Source organism: Anolis sagrei, chromosome 4 (genome assembly GCF_037176765.1).
Source record: "Anolis sagrei isolate rAnoSag1 chromosome 4, rAnoSag1.mat, whole genome shotgun sequence".
NCBI classification, from domain to species: Eukaryota; Metazoa; Chordata; class Lepidosauria; order Squamata; family Dactyloidae; genus Anolis; species Anolis sagrei.
In genome coordinates, this window is record NC_090024.1 from 64,316,084 (window position 1) to 64,336,818 (window position 20,735).

Here is a 20,735-nt window from a genome sequence, read left to right on the forward strand (position 1 = left end):
TGGAGCTGGCGCAACAGGGGGGTGGTATGCTCCCTGTACGCTGCTCCGGTGAGCAATCTGGCTGCTTCTCGCTGGACTAGTTGCAGTTTCCGAGCAGTCTTCAAAGGCAACCCCACGTAGAGTGCGTTGCAGTAATCCAACCGGGATGTGACAAGAGCGTGGACCACCGTAGCCAGATCAGACTTCCCAAGGTACAGGCGCAGCTGGCGCACAAGTTTTAATTGTGCAAAAGCTCTCCCGGCCACCGCTGAGACCTGGGGTTCCAGGCTCAGCGATGAGTCCAGGATCACTCCCAAGCTACGAACCTGCGTCTTCAGGGGGAGTGTAACCCCGTCTAACACAGGCTGTAACCCTATACCCTGTTCGGCCTTGCGACTGACCAGTAGGACCTCTGTCTTGTCTGGATTCAATTTCAATTTGTTAGCTCTCATCCAGTCCGATACAGCGGCTAAACACCGGTTCAATGTCTGGACAGCCTCCTTGGTGACAGGTGGAAAAGAGTGACAGATTTGGACATCATCTGCATAGAGATAACATCTTAGTCCGAAACTCCGAATGATCTAATAATCTAACACTCAAACCACTATAATGCATTGGATCTTTCTTGACCTATACAACATTACACAATGTCATCTCAGAAAATAATAATTTGGGGAAAATGTTTGCTAAAAGTTTTTCCCCTGGGAAACAGCTATGTAAATGTAGGACTCTTAAAGAGGATAAAGCTACAATCATAAAATAGTTAAAGCCACGTGTGCCATTACAACTGTACCCTCATTTCATATAAATAAATAAATATATGCCATATTTACTCAAAATAATGTGCACCTTTTTTGGCTAAATGTTGTTACCAAAATCAGCATGCGCATTACATATGTGTAATGGGTAAGGCAAAATGGGCCGCCGCTTTAGGAGCAATTAGCTGGCAGGATTTGGGAGGCAAAGAAGAAACCAAGGTGAGAGAAAATCCAAGAGATTGCTTGGGAGGCGGAGAGGAAGCCCATGTGGCAAGTGGGAGAGAAAGAGGGAATGCCTGTAGATGGCTTCCAAGGTGGGGAAGAAGGTGAGGGGTGCACTTGCAAGTGATATGGGAAGGAGTCTGGATATGACTTGTAGGGGAGAGAGGAAGGTGAGGTGGTGCATGTGCAAGCAAGTGGGACAGAGAGAGAGAGAGAGAAGCCTGGAGATCGCTTGGGAGCAGGGAGGAAATGGGTCTTTCTTTTGGATGAGCTATAGAATCCTGGGATTTGTAGTTTGGCAAGGCAACATTACCCTTCGACTGAGAAGACTCAAAACCTTTTAAAACTACAGCCCCTAGATTTCATAGCATTGAGCCAGAGGAGTGAAAGTGGTATCAGGTTGAATTAATTCTACAACATAGAAAGATTAACCCAAGGAAGCTGAGGTGGGACAAACAGAAGAGGCTCCTTGAGGAAAGAACACAGCAACTGTAATGCACACTTTTTGGAATTACAAAGAGTTCACTTTTTGCCACTGCACATTACATTAGCCAGCAAATACTTCTTTTTGTTCCAGTGTTTTGATAATTGAGGTGTGCATTACATTCAGTGGCACACTAGATTAGAGCAAACACAGGTACTTTCTTTAGCAAAAGTACATAAGTTAATGCCTGTTTCTCCTACACAGCTAAGAACCTATTCGTGTTTCTGGAAGACTGCACATTAAATCTCTGAGTCCATATATTTTTTTAGAAAATACAGGGCAGCACAGATGTTGAAGGTTTTCCTTTTCAGGACAACTTATCTACATGGGAGCATAGAATCAGGAAAGAATTCTGAATATACATACTTCCTATTTTCTAATCAAACTTGAGAGAAACCTGTCTTGCATCTGAACAAATAGCATTCAGTTATAATGGATAATTCATTGACACCTCTAAAACAGCAGCAGCAGTCACCACCAACCTGATGGAATGCAATGATTTTATCTGCAGTGTTTTCCAACTATCATATGAGTGGTTTGCTTGGAGGATTTACAGAACACATTAAAAGAAGTCATCTTTCCTCCAAATGACACCCTCTCACTGAGCTACGGGCTTTCTCCACCAGCATTCAAACTGAATTGTTATGTGACTGCTGCATGTGGGAAGCTATTTGAAAGACTAGTAGTGTTTTGGAAAGTCTCTACACTGAATAAATGATACATGTGGGAGTCTGACAGACATTAATGACTGTGGGATGCAGCAGCATAAAGCATCCTATGTATATACATGGGAACAATTAATCCAAAGACACTAACATACAATTTGGAAATGGAAATCACCAAAATTAGTTTCTAAATAAAGTACATCGCTCCCAAGTGATCATTAATTTAGTATTTCACACTAAGCACTTTTGGAAACCATTTGTTCAGCTAGAATGTGGAAGATTACTTTTTTCTGCTCCTTTTACTTGTCACCTGTGACTTGTTTTCACTTTAAACAGCTAGTAGTGGTGGTGTTTTCCAATTGTTTTCAGAATCTTGTACGAATAACTTAATGTTCCTTCTAATACCCATGGAGCTTTTTTAATGCTAACGTTTTCAATGCTAGGGGTAATGTAAATTATTTAATGTGTCATATATGTTCTGTTTCAGATGATCATTCTCGAGTTAGACTGCAGCCCATCGAAGGGGACTTAAACTCAGACTACATCAATGGAAATTATATTGATGTAAGTATATACTTATCTAGTCAAGAAATAGTGTGTAGGCCTTTTAAAAGTGCAGATAGAAAAAGAGGGAAAAGAGAGAGATAAATAAATAAATAAAAGGAGGAAATGTTTAGGATAGGAACAAGGGCTTAAACATACTTTAATGAAAGCTGGCCATATTTCCAAAAATATATTTTGGAGGCAAGTTGGTCTCAACAAAATTCACATTCACACATAAATAAGCAGTGAGATGCATGTTTATCTTTTTAGTGCTGGATTATTGGACTTGTTGTAAAAGTCAAAGAAGTTATGGTACAGCCAGGTTTACCTTCTGATCCCACACTGCAGGAGCATAATTTTGAAATAAATATTAGTAATCAAAGAAACATATGTTTATTTATTGCTTGTTTGGAAGAGATATTTCAAAAACTAGAATTGCTAGCTGCTAAATGCTATGCAACACCATAGTGAGTAAACCACACATGTTTATTAAAGTTGGCATTAAAGCTACAAAAGATTTTCTAATAAGGAAATTAAAATAGTCATTTCCTAAAACTTCTTCATTTTGAAGTGGAGGCTTGCCAATAATTTTATCTGGTTACGTTTTGTCCTGAAGCTATTGTGGACAAAAAAGAACCTGTTATGTGCACTTTCTGTCAACAATGTGACGTAATTCCTTTTTAAAGGGGCGCTGTTTGCATATTAATGTGACAAAACTCTGTAATTCCTAATGCAGTGACTTGCAATCTCTTGTCATCTCTGCACTTTTAAGCAGCCTTCAAAGTACAGTCTGCATCTGTTAAGCAGGACTTCTAATGCAAGCAAGACATTTCATAAAATATGTACACTGTTTAATTATTGAAGACTGCTTCTTTGTTCATTCTGCATCATGTTAACTTAATGTTTTACATTAGAATAAATTCTTTAAGAGACAGCATTTTGGGGACACTAAAGAAAGAATGAAATCAAAATTAAGAAAGAATCAATGCCACTGTAAGCCATAATTCTGCAGAGGAATCTAAGAATTGTCCATGTTCCTGCAAAGTTAAGAAACTGAGAATTACTTAGCTGTCTTAACTGATGCTATCAACATTGGTTTTCCCTTATTTGTTAGATCTTATGATAGAGATTTCACTTAAACATTTACCTTTCCATTGGCTATGTCAAAAGTGAATTTAGATTCCTTGCTGGTAAATTGAAAAGATGGGACGGTTGATTAAAACTATTTTTTTAATCCCACAAGAGTTTCAACAAGCCAATTTTCTATTTTATTTAATAGTCTCACTGTTGAGAATTACATCTTTTGACTTGTTGTAAACTAGACACATCGAATAGTGGCTAATTCAAATATAAACCTAAGCTAATACTTACTTGGCAAGGACATCTGTGTTTAGAGTGCAGCACTGCAAGATAAATTACAATTCTTTCTTGTATCATACAAGTCTTGTGTCTTGTTTCTTTTATCATACAAGCCTTGTGTCTCTATTTAAGTATATGTTACTAGAAGCCACTTTTGTGGCTTTATTTGGTGACTGCCACCATGAACAAAGCCATTTGACACCCTTTTTACTTGTGTTGCTTGTGAGATGCCCTGAGTCCCCCCCTTGGGGGTGAAAAAGATAGGATAAATGTCTGAAATAAATAAATAAATAATAAACAAACACACAAATGGGATAGTTAAAGATATTCCCCATAGGGTGAAGAGGTGTTCAATGTATTGTCGAAGGCTTTCATGGCCGGAATCATTGGGTTGTTGTAGGTTTTTTCGGGCTATATGGCCATGGCATCAAGTATTGTTTCCACCACTTCTTATCATTCCATTATAAAGATTGCAATTTCCTTGATTTGGTTGCTAGTGCAGATTTGCTTTTATTAAAAACACTTCAATGTAATAAATGTCATTATAATTGATATATACATGTGTGTGTGACCAATGTGTACTATAATCTTGGTAATGCTGCTCTAATAATATTCTTACAAAGAATATAATTAACAAATATTAAGTGCCCCCCCCCCCAAAAAAAAACCCCAATCTTAACATTATTGTTTACTGCTCCTCCAATATTGGATTAAATTATTCTCATCTTCCAAAAAAAGAGCTGGGCTACTTTCCATTGTGTTTTCTAGTAGAACTGAGCAAACATTCCACAATATAGATGTTCAATAAACATGGCATTTTCCCCAGTTATAAGAAAACCATGATTGCAAAAGATAAATAAAGGTAGCAAGGACCTAGTATTAACTTTACTAATGTCAATAACACATTTCTATTATGAACAACTGCATTTCAGTTTACATTTCAGAAGGTAATTTCCACTGTTTAGATTCATTTTTCATTATGTATGATAGCAGTAATCACTTGTAAGTAGATTAGCTCTGAAAGCCCTATCAGTTTCAGGGTAATTGTACAAACAATTCCTGGTTCGAAGAGATTGATATTACTAACCACACAGTCAGTTTTTAAAAAGTGATTGAGAATGAGACATAAACAGAACCATAAGTTTTGTGCTAATTAAACTATATATAGTGATGCAGCCATAAATCAGCCTACTATTGCAAACCGCGGTTTAAAGAGACACAAGACACACATTTACCTTACAATACTGTAGCTATCTTGAAATCATCTCATTCAAACAAATCAAGCATATCTTACTTCACTACAAATATCTGTGGATTAGGATAGTTATTTGGGGAGATAAACCAACAGGATCCTGCTGAATGCTACTTAGGATCATTTCACACTACAAAAATATAGCACTAAGATTCCACTATAATTTTTGTGGTTCCAGCTTATGGAGTACTGGGATTTGCTGTTTAGGTATGGTTCTTTGAAATTTTTAGGCAGAGAGTCAAACTACAAGCTATAGGATTCCATAGGATGCAGCCATGACAGTTAAAGTGGAACCAGAGTAATATGAGTAGTGTGTATCCTCGGTTTTACATAGTTTAGGAACAACCCTAGCAGCATTGGCTGCTTTTTCTTTCACAGTTCTTCTCATAAGGCCAAATATGTTTTTAATAAGTGCACCAAATATGTTTTTAATAAGTGTCAGATTGAATATGTTGTGCATTCATTCAATACCTGTGACAAATTTTCAAGGCTGATTTAAAATGCTTCTTAAATGTTTATTTCAGGGTTATCATCGGCCAAACCACTATATTGCTACACAAGGTAAGTTTGTCTCATATTTATATTTTCCTCATATGTGAGATTACTGTTTTTATTTCTGCTATAGTTAACTCAGTCCAAGGACTTGATTTCTTCAGCCTAGGACTCTGGAGTCACAACTTCATCTAACTTGGCACAACTGAAGAGTTTGGAAATTGCCTATATTGAGCAGCATAGTCAGCCATCTCATTTATTATTTGTTATATGTATTTTAATAGCGCTTTGTTTTATCTCACTCTTTTAACTATGTTGTAACACACCTCAAGCTACAAGGATAGGCAGGTAATAAATACATTATTATTATTATTATTATTATTTTAATTCAATATAGATATTCACCTGAAACAGGAAATTTTATGTATCTTAACAAGAGACTGAACTGTTTGTCATCTTTTTTTGTTGTTGTTGTTGCTGCTGCTGCTTCTGCTGTTTTTTTCTTGCCAGTGATGGAAAAAGGACTAACAAGTGTTAGATCTTCTTCTTCATGTGTCAACATAACTTGGCTGGCATTGCTTACTTCATAAATTTCCCTTTTACCATTTTCTCTTTGCTGTCAGCGAGGTATCAAAAAGTTGCAAAGTTTTCAAAGACTATTCACAGTTTGGACTTACTCTGCACAAAAAGGCATGCTTTGGAGCAGAAAATGGCATTTTCTCTGCAGAAAATAAGCTTCCTACTCAGAAAAAAAGTTTCCTGTCCAGAAAACATTACATAGAAAATATAGCTTTCAATACAGGGGGATTGTTGTCCCCGAATATGCATTTTCCATCACATAATAAGTTTCAGAATTGCAAAGATTCTTGTTAATGCAGGATTCTCCAGTCCTTAAGAAACCTGCTTTTTGGCCATTTGAATATTGCTTTCCATCTGTACTGTGCACTTTGACTTGGCACCTTGACTGGGTATTATTTGCTCTGTGCAAGTATTTTTTTTGCATTTATGAAATATTTACCACCTTCCGAGTTTAACATGCTCCCTTCACTTCTTATACCTCCTGATGTAAAAAGATTGATTTCAGAGCAAAATTATTCTTCTCTGAAATGAACGTGCATACCACAGCCCTGTATGCATTTTGTATTTGAATAATTTAAAATTAACCAAACTTTGAGCAAACTGAAAAGTAAAATTGCTCCAAATACTCTATTAAGTGAACATAATGTGATATGTTTTATTCCCTATATAGGATCAATTTTATATGTAGTGCAGAGTATCCCTTTTCTTTTCTGCTAAAAATTGTTTAGCATTTAATAGGTTCTCTGGAATTCAACAAAGTGGAACCTCCAAAATAATCTAAGCAAAAGAAGAATTTCAGGATGAGTTTACACAATGAAAGAATGGTTTGTTTTACCTGTAGGTCTCTGATGGTCTAAACTGAAGCCTACCTGGTTGAAAGTAATGCCTAACAGGTTTTGTATTTGTATTCATATCTGAAAGCACATCATTATCTGAAAAATTTTTATATGGTTGCTATTTTCGGTGAAACTGGGGGGGGGGGGGGGTTCTGCCATGAAAAGATGAATGATGGACTGGTTTCCAAAAGAGAAACTATGAGCCAATGTTGGCTCTTATGAAACAGCTATTATATCTCTTGGCTAGCAGCATTTTTTTCCATTGCAGCTATTTTAGCGGAAATCAGTGCTTCCCAGGTGGAGGGGCTGGCAATGTGCCAGGAACCAGCAATATATTATTTCCTTTCTTGACTCATGATCCAGCACCAGTCCAGAGACCACCACTTTTGAGTCCCACTGTCATAGAATACTTTTAGTTAAAATAGCTATAACTTTCCTTTCTCCTAACACAAAGGTGGCCAAAGGGTTGCCCATGCCCATCAAAAGCAAGTTCTGTGTTACCAATTGTTACATTGTTTTCTTAAATTGCATTTTGCTCTCAATATAACATCTTATAGATAACACTTTAGCACAGCATTTCTCAACCTGGGGGTCGGGACCCCTGGAGGGGTCGCGAGGGGGTGTCAGAGGGGTCGCCAAAGACGCAGTATTTTCTGTTGTTCATGGGAGTTCTGTGTGGGACGTTTGGCCCAGTTCTATCGTTGGTGGGGTTCAGGATGTTCTGTGATTGTAGGTGAACTATAAATCTCTGTAACTACAACTCCCAATGTCAAGGTCTATTTTCCCCAAACTCCAGCAGAGTTCACATTTGGGCATATTGATTGTCATGCCACATTTGGTCCACATCCATTATTGTTTGAGTCCACAGTGCTCTCTGGATGTAGGTGAACTACAATCAAAACTCAAGGTCACTGTCCACCAAACCCTTCTAGTATTTTTTCTTGGTCATGGGAGTTCTGTGTGCCAAGTTTTGTTCAATTCCATCATTGGTGGAGTTCGGAATGCTCTTTGATTGTAGGTGAACTATAAATCCCAGCAACTACAACTCCCAAATGACAAAATCGATCCCCTACCCAACAGCCAGTGTTCAAATTTGGGCCTATAGGGTATTTGTGCCAAATTTGGTCCAGTGAATGAAAATACATCCTGCATATCAGATATTTACATTATGCTTCATAACAGTAGCAACATTATAGTTGTGTAGTTGCCATGAAAATAATTTGCTGATTGGGGGTCACCACAACATGAGGAACTGTATTAAGGGGTCGCGGCATTAGGGAGGTTGAGAACCACTGCTTTAGCATGTTAATTCCTAATTGAAACAAAATTCTCCACTTTGATGCAGATATCCCAGCCACAGAAAACAAGTGCATCTTTTGATCAATTAGACCTTATCAGCTATCATAAGAATTGACATGCTGTAGTTCTCTGGATAAATTAGTTCATATCATTTAGGGACACTCTTCTGATGTCTTTCTATCAACATGAGCAAAGTTGAATACGGAAACTTACGCTGGAATTCAGTTTCAGCTTGTATTCATTTTGCAGATTTGGTTATCAAAGGGTTCCATTTTGATTGAATTAATTTGGAGGAGACATTTGAAAATCCAAACTTTATCCAAATTAGTGAGGCTTCTGGCTCCTTCTGTCTGAGAATCAAATGGCAATTGGGGCCAGAAACTTTAATCATGCATTTTCCTGTAAATCCTCCCTACCGACCTCTTCTTCCATCATAACTTTGGGAACCATGGAAAAGCGCAGTGAGGGATCTTCTAAGAACTCCCTGTGGATGGAAACAGACCCCCTTCAGATTATCACTTCCTTCTTCCCCCACCTTCTCCAATCACTCTAATGCTCTGGCCAGAGTCAGTGGATGCAGCAAGCAACAACCACTGGCATTTTCACACCTAGTTGTTGCCACAAAGCCAAGGGCACGAGGGGGAAGATAAGTGGTATCCCCTGTCTCCAGGCCACACAACCAGGGGAAGATGGCCACGTGAACAGCCATAGCCACTCCCAAATGCACAATAGCCCAATTGTTTATTTTACCACAAAGGGAATTTTTAAGATGTGGGACAAGGCTATTTTAAGCGGTCTTAGGTCAAATGATCCCTGTGTGTTACATGGATGCCATGGGACCCATTCACCCTTTGGTCCATGTAGATGGGTGCTCCTTCTTTCTGTCTTATCAGTTTTTATATAAACAGTCAATTTATGAGGGTACCGGGGCAATTATTCCCACTTCTTTAGAAAACAGTCTCTTTGGAAAATGTGAACATGTCACCTCACTTCTGAGCTAAATGTTTGGGATGTTTCCTGTAAAATATTATTTCAGCAACCTTACACATCCAGGTCCTTGTCATCTTTCCACATGCATGGAAGTGTTTATACTATGCTTTGGAGCAAAAAGAAAATCAATGGCGAAATCAGTCCAAATACCCCTGTGTTCTTCTTCAGTTCCATTCCACATATGAAGTGATAATGAGCAAATATAATTGGATGCCACTAAATGGTGGCAAAATGTAATTGGTTTGCTATTGGCTACCAATCTGGCATTTAACAAAACTAGGGAGTTGTATAATCACTTGTTTCTTACTGTTTTATTTACTTCCAAGTAATCCACTATTAGCTTTGTAGGGTTTAGGTTGGCAATAAGCCTGCTTTCAGCCCCTTTCCAATTTTTGTTGATTAGGGCACAGATAAATGAAGAGTAAAATGTGTTTTACCTAATGGTGTATCTGGAGACCATCTAACAACATTTTAAGTGCAATAAATTGTAAACCTGCAATTTGGATTGAGAAATTACCATCTACTTTTCTTCTGTACAGTAGCTATAATAAGCTGAAATTGCTACTGATGAAGACTTTAGGTGATCTTCAGTAATTGGTACAGACGCAGGAAGTACCTGGGCATTTTGCATTTTAAAAAACTTTGTTGTTGAACCAGGTGAAGTGGATTGCATACAAAGAAGAAGCAAGAACAATTTTAAAATAAAATTTTAGTTTTATTTGGAAAATATTTTATATTTTCCGAATAAAACTAGTTATTTGAAGACTGTTACACAAAAGCAAGTGTGTGCGCCTTTATGCCTGTTTGAGTTGCTGGTTGTGTTGAATCCCATGATAGAAATCAAATTTGGGGAACCTATCGCATTCCAGTTCTTGGACTAGGTTTCTTGGACTAGGTTTCTAGCCCAGCAAAATATGAGGCATGATTGGAGTAGTACTTCGTCAATATTTAGATAGCCACATTTCCCCACACCTGCTGTAAATAGGTTGGTAAACTTACCAAACTGTAGTATGGAGGAAAATTGGAGGGGGGGGAGGTTGGTGCAAAATGAATCCGTAGCAATAGGTCATCGTGTAGAAACTAATCTTAGATTGGTTACATGTTTATTAAACATTTGTAATTGCTGCCATTTAAAAGCAAACTGAACATATTTGTACAGTAAAATAAAACTACCAGACATAGCCAGGATTCACAACTTGATCTTTGCTGAGAAAACAACAGAATCTAGCAAAAGTGGGAGGAGACAGTCTTCCCTTTCCACTTCAGTGCTCATCCCTCTGTCTCAGAAACTATTGGATTTAGGTCAAAACACCAAATATTAATTTCAAACTATTACCAAATTGCCACATAGTGAGGGAGAGATCCGGAAATGCATTGGGGTAGAGAATGGTAGCATGTCTAGGAACCACTTTTCTGTCTTGAGCCCCTTTGGGAAAGGTACATAGTCAGTCAATAATGCAAAAAGAAAAGAAAGAAGGATCCCAAATTAGAACTGGCTAGAAATTTACTTGTGAGTTTGAAAAAAAAAAGGTATTAATGTTAGTGTGGGGAATGGTTTTTTTAAAAAGTGAAATACCATTTCCTAAGTTCTCTAGGAAAGTCGTTTCAAGCTTGTTTTGCATAAAAGAGGCTGCATGACACTCTGTGTTCTGTATGTCAATGCCAATGGAAGCAGCCTTTGCAGATATCATTTATCCTCAGAGCCCCCGTTTTAAATATCTCCTCTGCTTGTACACAGTACAGAAGGGGAAAAGAACAATTTTGTGCGTCTAATGATCAGGTATCTTGCAGCACCAACAAAATAATCTATCTGCAGACCCTATTTGTTTGCGAGAAAACCGTGGGGCTATAGGGTTAAATAGCAAAAAAAGTAATCATAAAGTTATGTATAGGTGCAATTATTATATTTGATGTGTTTAAGGCATACATCATTAAGATATATAAGGGCTAATAACATATTTGAATTAATAATTATAAATCAGTATATGAAAGAAGACATTTTGTTCTTTCCTTTTACCTTCAGCTGTACAACAAAGAAACCATTTACTTTTCTCACTAGCAGTGTGAACATAATTTTCTTTCTCAGCACAAGACATTGATCATGTCTCAGTCATGGGGAAATCATTTCATGTCAAGGCCCTGAAGATATATTATAATGAAGATATTTATGTAGGTTTAACTGTGGTTGCACAAATATGCCAGTATAATAACTTCTTTCATAACCTTCCACTTTCCCCCCACCTATTGCCACAGATGTTGCAAGACTATTTTTAGAAGACCCTCCAAAGCACAAATAAAGATTTTGTGCTAAAAGTTTTCTTGTAGTTACATAAAGGAAGCATTTTCCTTTGAGCATTTTGCTTCCATTTGTTAATATAGTAGGTTCTTACAACTAAAGAGCAGGGGCACATGTTGCATTTCCAGAACTGTTCAGTGTCTTCATTCTGGTCTAGGATGATGACGATCAGTGATGAAAATCATCATCACCTTCCTGAGAAGCCTTCATTTTCTACATCAGTGTTCCTCAACCTAATGTTTTCCAGATGTGTCAGACTTTAACTTCCATTCCCCCTGGTCACACTAACAATAGTTATGTTGGTGTGTTGGTAACAGTTGTAGAGAAACACATCTAGGGAACAGGGAAGGTTGATCAAGATTTGAGCTGAACACATGTTAAGATATTGAGCTTATATCCCCACCTGCCCTAGCCAGCATAGCAAAACAAAAAAGGAATCCTGGGAGCTGCAATCCACTGTCTGAATAACTCAAAGTTAAACTCATCTCCTTGCTCTCCTTCTTACACATTGCATTCAGACTTCTATTAATACCCAAAAGTTATTGCTTATGCTGACATCCAAATTGGAGAACTCTTCCCTAACGTCTGTTGGCAAAAAATGAGTCCCAATGTTTCTCCAAGAGCAGCAATATATCTCTAGTTCAAAACTCGGAAAAGTAACTTTTTCAACTATACTTTCCGGAATCTCCCAGCCAATATGTTTACCATTCTGGCTAGGGGATTTTGGGATTTATAGTATGAAAAAAAAATACTTTTCCATGCTATACTATATACACAATCTAACAGGAGTATAGACTTATTCTATGTCTGGTTTTTTAATAACTTTTCTTTCTTTGTTATTGCTTCTTCCTTATTAATTGAATTCTGCCTTTTCTTTAAAAAGGACTGCTCTTCTTGCTATTGTAGGTGATACCCAAATCCTTCCTTTGTCACTCTAGTAGAAGCTTATATTCTCATTGTAATTGTTTAAAAAAGAATATATCTGCATTCAATCCTATATCAAAACGCTATTGAGATTGAGGCTTTGTGGAGATTACCTCCACAGCTCTTAAATCTCATCCCTGCACAAGTATTCACATTTAGGTTAGCTAACCAACACAATTAAAATGGTTCACTTCATTTATTTTGGCACTGCAGCCATGACATAAAGTAAAACTGAATTTTAAAAACTTTTAGGAAAGCATTCTACTCATTTTGTGACTTGAGTTGAGGTCTTCACAAAGTTCCTTTTACGGCTGTTCTACAATACAAATAGAATGCTGTATCATTTAAACATCAATTGATTGCAAGGTTCTTGAAATTGATAGGAAAGCCTCCTTACATGATTTTTTTCTGGGCCCTCTCTTCTTATCCATTAAAATATGGTGGAATATTTTTGTCCCATGACTTTGGTAAAAGATGTGTAAATATTGGGCAGGTCACACTGAGATAAATCATTCAATAGATCAAGCACTGTAAACATTTAATAACATGTTTCCATGTTTATGTTTACTTTTATGGGGGGGGGCAGTCAAAGCATGTGCTTTCAAGTCATTTGTTGACCTGGGTTTTGAGCAACAAAAAATACTCTATGAACGTTTACCATTGCCAGTTTCTGGTGTTCCCTGGTAATCTCCCTCCCAAGCACTAACTAGGTCTGATATCTCTTAGCTTCTAAGATCAGATCGGATCTGGTGATTTCACGCAATGTAGTATATCTCAGACCCAAATAATCTTTTGAGTTGATTTGCATTATCAGATTCATTTTTTCCTGCTCTTATGGCTGTAGTGCACCCAAAAGGATATTATACTACTTGCTTTATTTGGCAGTTAGGACTAATTCAAAATTGGGACCATATTAAGCTGCATCAAAGATCTGCACAATAGGACACATGACCATTCAGTTAGATCCCTCGTCACATCATTCCAGAAAATCTTTAAGGATTTGAAATTTCAGACTGAAAATACTGTGAAAATCTATAGCATCAAAATATAATGCATGGGACTGCAAAAGGACCGGCTCCATGCATTCACATTACTACATGGGTGAACCAGTTCTTTTTTTTCTTTCAGAAATGTGTTTGAGAATGTTGGTTCTCTGTGTAGAAATTCAGCTTCTTCCAGACTCCATATCTGAACTTTATTTTACATAATAATTATTTATTTAAACAGCTCAATCAGTTACTAGGAAAAGTACTTTAAAATCCCAGGCGTTCTGCAGAAATCCCGCTTGGCAAGAATAAATGTATACACAGTGCTTACGGGTAATTAGCCAATCAGATCACTGGGCTGGCAGAAAATTAGTAAACCTGTAATTTTGCATATAAATTGAGCCACATGCTGTGGAAACACTCCATAGAGATTAGTCCGTTAACGGTTCTGGTGTTCCATAAGGTTACATTATGGAAAACAACATTTCTGGACTTTTAATTAAATTACCCACATTCTGTTATTTTGATTACTGTGCCAATTATTTTTGTGCTCTCAAAATTCAAATGACATTTTGACTTCAGCTGCTAATATATTTTCCCTGCAGTTAGGACTCAAAGCTATATTTGGCAGTAAGATAAAGTTTACCCCTTGACACCAAGAGTCTTTATTTCTCACAGAATGTGGTCACGCCTTTCAAATACTGACTGCAGTAACCTAGAAGACTCAGTGTTCAGATTTCAATTTTTTCATCTCTTCTCGATATCTTTTTCTCATCTGTCTCAGAATGTTCCTTCTATACCTGTAACTCTTATTTCTCTCTCCTCACTCATCCCCTCATTTCTTTACCTCCTCCCATTCCAATTGTTTTTCTTAGATCCCTTTCTCTCTGCTTCCACGTTCCTCCATTCTTTTCTAGGTCTTTCCATTTTATGACATGAAACCAATTAAGATAGCAATACTTGTTGTCAGTAATTGTACAACATTTCATGTAAAAGAAGCTATGCTTCCTCACTTAATGCAACTTCCAAACCCTCAACATTTTCATCATCTACCTGGTGTAATGGATCCCTTGCATTTTTGTGCCAGTATGCCATTAATAACGCAATGTCAGAAGGTTAAATTCTCTTCCCCTCCCTACTTCACTACTATTCCCAAGCTGCTCATTTTCCTTTTATTTTATCATTCATAGTTATTTTTGTCTGGTTTTGAAATCTAGAATTGCACAACTGTGCTGAAAAAATCAATAAGAACAAGCAGTAGTATGGGACGGCAGGGTTACAAAGGTTTGTGGAAGTATCATCACGAAATCACTTTGAAATAGACTGGCAGCCAACTGAGTTGTTCTAACAAGGGAGTCCCATGTTCCATACAACCAGAGCAGATAACAGTCATTATGCCATTATTTCTGCAAGTTGAGATGTCTGAATATTTTTCAAAGGGAGTTCCACATTACAGTAATTCTATTAGTTTTCTAAAAAGTAGCCATGTTAGTCTCTTGCAGATGTAAATCCACTTCCCCAGAGGTAATAGCCAGTATTCAGTACTGCATCTGAAGAAGTGGAGTTATATCCATAAAAGTTCATGCTAAAATGAAAAAAGTTTAGGTGCTACCACATTTTTTCTCCTCCTGTTTTATATGTTGTAATAATTCTAGCAGGAGGTAAATAAGGCAATGTATCACCATGGTCAGGTTAGATATCTCTAGGAGTGGAGTATTATAGCTTTAGATAGACAGCATAGGCATCCAGGGTAAGGTTGACCATCCCTTATCTAGAATTTTGAAATACCAAAATTATCCACATGGGCGGCTGACATTGATTCATTCATTCATTGGAGATCACTTGTGTCCGAGCATGATTGCTTTCCAAGTATAGGGCAGCTGACACAGTAACACGATACTTGCTGAAGGCTCAACATAGAGAGACGATAAGAGAGGGAAAAGTGTATCTTGGGTCACTATCCATATTTTGCCTTACGTGTTCCAGAGACCAAGTGGAAATACCAAGAAATACTTGGTCTGATGAGAGCTTAGAGGAAAACCATTGTAAGAAACACACCCTCCAAAAGAATGGAATTACTGAGGATTTTAAAATGATAACGATTATAGTATAATCATTACAATGTCAGTTGAGCTGAAGTCTGACCTTGTGTTATCTTATGTCATCTTGAAAATTCTGTAAGGAAGAAATTGGTAGAGAAAGAACACTATTTCCTGACATAACCAACATGAAAGAGACAGTTGTCTTAATTAGTTCAGAGAGATTATTATCTCTGTAAAATATTAACATTTAAAAGCTATTAAGATATTGTAATATTTGTTATAGCCAGTTACTAGAGCAATTAAAAGCAACACAGTACATTGACTGAAAATATAGTAAACTAGCAGTCCTAATTATTACAAAGCATAGTACACAAGAGGCATTAAATTCCTTTAATAATTACACGAGAGTTGTGCACATTGAATATATACTAATACATTTGTTTCTTCTCCTATTTTTAGTAGTCTTATGCTATCAAAAAGCATAATTTTCCCATGGTAGAGAGTATTTATGCTAGCTATTACTGCATGTTATATTCCTAGTAGATTGTGTCATTGGATTTATACACAAAGCACTGATTCCCCTCTCTGTATAATATTACTGAGAACAGGTTTGTCATTCATGAGTGGGCAATATACCAAGCCATGTTGCAAAGCAGATTCTGTTTATTTTTGTGGGAATCACTTGCGCAGACTCCTGGCACTTCTCCTCCTGCAATTAATCAAGGCTGCACAGCAGTAGGTCTTGGTGGACTGTACTCTCTGTACACATCTATAAACATGGTTCCTATAGCGATTATAGTGTCTCTTTCTTCCTACCCGGCATCTTTGGAATCAGATTGTACAGCTCTTGATGACAATAAATCCTGTACCCCTTTCTGCCCTCTAATGCTTTTCAGTTTTGTTGGAGACAAGTGACAGAGCTATAATTTATTCAGATGTCAGAAAATAATTTGAAAAATGTCAAGTGGAAAAGAAAAATAGGATAGAAGAGAATTACTTCCAAAGACAGACAGTTAGCTCCCCCTCCCTCTCCTATGAATGTCCTGAGTCCAAAATAAATTTGTAACTCTCTGAAGTACGAGAAACATTTAGAATGAATAGATAGCAAAGTCTCCATTAAATTCCGCTTCCCCTGGGTTATTTTAATTACCCTTCTCTTGCAACAAGAGGTACAAATGAAGGAGGAACACAGCTGACATTCCAAAAGAAGCATTTTGTTCATCATTCATTCTTAAATGTTTGTGATACAAACCTAGTTTTAGCATGGTGGAAGAAAATCTTAAAGGAAATTTTTGATCCAACTCTTTCCAAAGCCATTGGGATTCCTCATCTTACAAAATTATTTTTCATCTTCATATTCCCTCTCCCTACGCTTGCTAATAAGTAGGATCTATTTTCTGGCATGATATATAACACACATTCCCAAGACACATAAATCTACACTGGTAAAGCATTCTCTGAAGATTAATGGCACAATCCTACATGAAGTCATGCAAACTTAATTTCCACTAATTTAAGTGAGATTTAGCATAAATAGTATTAGCATAACTTTGCACTGCATAATGGCCCAAAATTACAAATCACTATAAAATATATAGAATATGAATATGTAACAAATATATTCTTTAGGTGAAGCATCCCAGCTATAATAGCACAGATCACAATATCACAATCCCAAAGACATTCCTACTGAATCATTTAAGTCCATTTGTGTCACTGGTGTTTATTATCTTGCTTGTTATAATGTGATAATATGATCTCAGCCACAAATGTATGTGCAAGGACAATAAATCATGGAAACCTCTTCTCTTGTGAATTGATCTTCATGAAATTAGAGTTTCATGCATAGCTTCCATTGGCAAACTTCACCCAATGTAGGGAAACCATTCTACCCGCAAATTTAATGATAGCATGTTGTGAAGTTCTTATAAGTGTATCCAGGTGTTATGGGAGATGAACTCTGTGTTGTGAATAGAGGTCATCACCTGGATCACTCCTGTAATAATTGAGCAGACGAGGATGAAAGAGCGACATGATATTAAAATCAAAAGTGAAGTTGCAGATCTAAAGTACTGGAGCCAGCTATATCTGCCATTACCTTGTGAAAGTTGACCAAGCAAAGATATGTATGCATTTTGTGCACATTAAAATGTATTTCCCCCAATATTTATCTCCAATATATTCCTTTTAAATGCTTTTTTCTCAAAATAATTTGGGGCATATTTTGATTAGATAACTACATCACATAATGTCAAGAGCAACAAAAATCAATTGCATTCTAGGATCACATACTATTTATGTGTTGTAATTATATTTGCCTCCAAAGTGATGGGTGGTTTTCTTTCCCCCCATTTGTGAGGTTTTCCTTTTTCATTGTGTTGTCAAAGGCTTCAAAAAATATGGAAGTAGCTTGGGTTACTCCAACCAATTTCAGATCAATTTTTACCTTTTTCCCAAGTGACAATGAGCTTCCAACCTGTTCACCCATCACTGCCACAGCCCATGCCTCCAAGTTCTTCTCAGTCTTAAGATCCCATAGTCTTCTTCTCTTCACCAGCATAGAAACAGGCAAAACGGGCCAGAATATTCACAGAAACCTATTTGTTTGCAAATGTCAGTAGAAACCACATTTCAAAGAGTTTCTGATAGATGCATGGGAGGCTCGGCTTTATTATTTTTTGATATATAGGTCATCAAGATAAGTGGGCATGTCAGCTTTGAGGAGCAGGTAATGATGTGGTGTGTCATTTGCATCCATTATTTTACAGAAGTATTCTTAGTTCGAGAGTGATTGCAGTTGTGGCTTCTTATCAACTGTAGGCAATCCTAACTTTAAAATTTAAAAAGTATTGTAATGTTTCAAGTGAGGCATCTCATCAATTAGTGAGAGCAGGCTAATAATTTCATCCATTTGTCCCCATATGAATAGACTGGTAGCAGTCTCATGAATAAGTGACTAATTGCACAGTGTCGAAAAGGAGATGAGTAAATGACTTTGTATTGATGGCAGGTTTCATGTACAGTCCCCAAGTTATGAACAAGATAGTTTCTGTAGGTTTGTTCTTAAGCTGAATTTGTATGTAAGTCGGAATAGGTCATTTAAAAAATGTAACTCCATTTAAAAGCTTTAGATAGCATAAAGAAGAGTTATCCCCCTTGTGGTGTTTGCTTTGCTGTCTGTGCCCCTGTTCAGAAGATTTCACCTCACTTTCTGTCCCTGTGATCATTGGATTTTGAAAAAAATGGCTCGTTGTGAAAATAAGGATTGGTGATAAAGCATCAGTTGAAACACCTTTTCACCATGATATCTCTTTCAGGAATGAATTCCCCTTCCTAGGGGGAGATTTCTCTCACTTCCTGTTGTCTCAGCCCCTTTCTTTAAGTCAGATGTTTGTACAAGGGACTGCCTGTAACTAATAATGTTCTGTATCTGCTTGTTCTCTATGCCTCCTATAGACTTAGCCTAACAAAGCAATATGGCAGGGCGCATATCTGTTTATATAAACAAAGATTCAGAAAAGATATATATGAACAGGATCATGCTGTTCAACAGGATCAGACTTGGGTTTATAGCTTGGAGTTAATTCAGTACTTGCATTGGATTGCAGTGCTCCTTGATTCCAACATAGCAACTGTTTCCCAGGAATGTGGGTCTCAAACAGCAATACTGGTTGTGATTTTAATTCAGACCACCATATTAGATGGCCATTCCGAGCTCTACATGGTTTTTCAATTAAAATAGTTTGTACAGAATACCAATATTGTGTAGAGAACAGCAGTCATTTCTTGGCATTGATGTACTACATTTGTATTTCAATGTAATTATTACTGTTTTCATGTTGATGTATTTTATTTTATGTCTTATGTATTTTATGTATGGCATCTTTGTGTGCTATTTTGTAAGCTGCCCTTAGTCCCAATGGGAGATGATGGTGGGGTATAAATAAATTTATTATTTTACTGACACAAAAACACAGTATGACACAGCAAGTGAGATACATATTCTGGGTTTTGTATCACAAATCAAACACTTCCCAAGCATTTAGGACTGTGAGATGTAGGCTCCTCCACGATGACATGATGGTAACAGTCTTAGACAGCAATGGCTCCAAAGTGACCAACAGCGATGTGTGCTATTTTGTAACCGGTCCTGTCCATCTGGGAGATGATGGCAGGGTATAAATAAATAAATTATTATTATTATTATTATTATTATTATTATTATTATTACATTGATTACTAATTTGTTTCCAAGTTCAATTAACAATCCATTTTTTCCTTTCAAGATCTAAATGGTCAGGATCCTAAGTGTTTCAGAAAGCTCTGTATGTCATATAACCCTCCCTCCAAAATGAGAAGAGTTAATTTTAAAGGCTTCTCTTGTGCTTTTATTTGAGCATTGATTTGGGAACATGGGTTGAAAAGTGTTACCTACATTTTGTAAATAACTAGGATGCTGAATTTCTTTCCTAATTTTCTAATTTAGATTTGTCATATTGTTATGATTTAGTTCCATGTTCATGAAATGCTTCAGAAAAATCGATCAATAACAAAGTCACATGTTCAGCTTTATAAGAAAAATGAAATCCATAATTTGACAGTAGGTCAAAAGTGTAGAAGCTTTCAATCTGTAGGCCGGGATTAGCAATAGGAAAGTTTAAACTTTTCATCAGATATTTATCATGAAGTCTCCAAGGCCAATATCGGAATTTTTATACTGGTATTTGTACATTGTCAGTGCCTTTGTTTTCCTAAGAAATATCTTTATGGGCTTGTTCAGATCCAAAAAGAAACCATGACATACAGTTAAATGAATGAAAAGCAGTGACATGAAAAGGCACAACAGGAATTTTAAGATCATGATACCCACAATCAGGAAACTATAGTTTATTTAAGGTACTGTTAGTAAAATGATCCAGAAATCAGATTAGAATTTTGAATCCTCCATTAAATTGGATCTGAAATTAAAAGAAACAGTTATTATTCAAGTTTGGACATGCTAGGGATCTAATTAGTTTTTAATTAGAAA

The 20,735-nt window shown here is 36.8% G+C and overlaps 1 protein-coding gene across 14 annotated transcripts in view; it reads left to right on the forward strand.

Moving 5' to 3' along the window:
• The window catches only part of PTPRM (protein tyrosine phosphatase receptor type M), a 529,398-nt gene that overhangs the window by 458,628 nt on the left and 50,035 nt on the right, over positions 1-20,735 (forward strand). For all 14 annotated transcript variants that reach the window (XM_060775055.2, XM_060775057.2, XM_060775056.2 and 11 more), the window contains 2 exons: positions 2,596-2,672; positions 5,787-5,823. In XM_060775055.2, the coding sequence (XP_060631038.2) occupies positions 2,596-2,672; positions 5,787-5,823 (114 nt within the window). The remainder of the gene's footprint in view (positions 1-2,595; positions 2,673-5,786; positions 5,824-20,735) is intronic.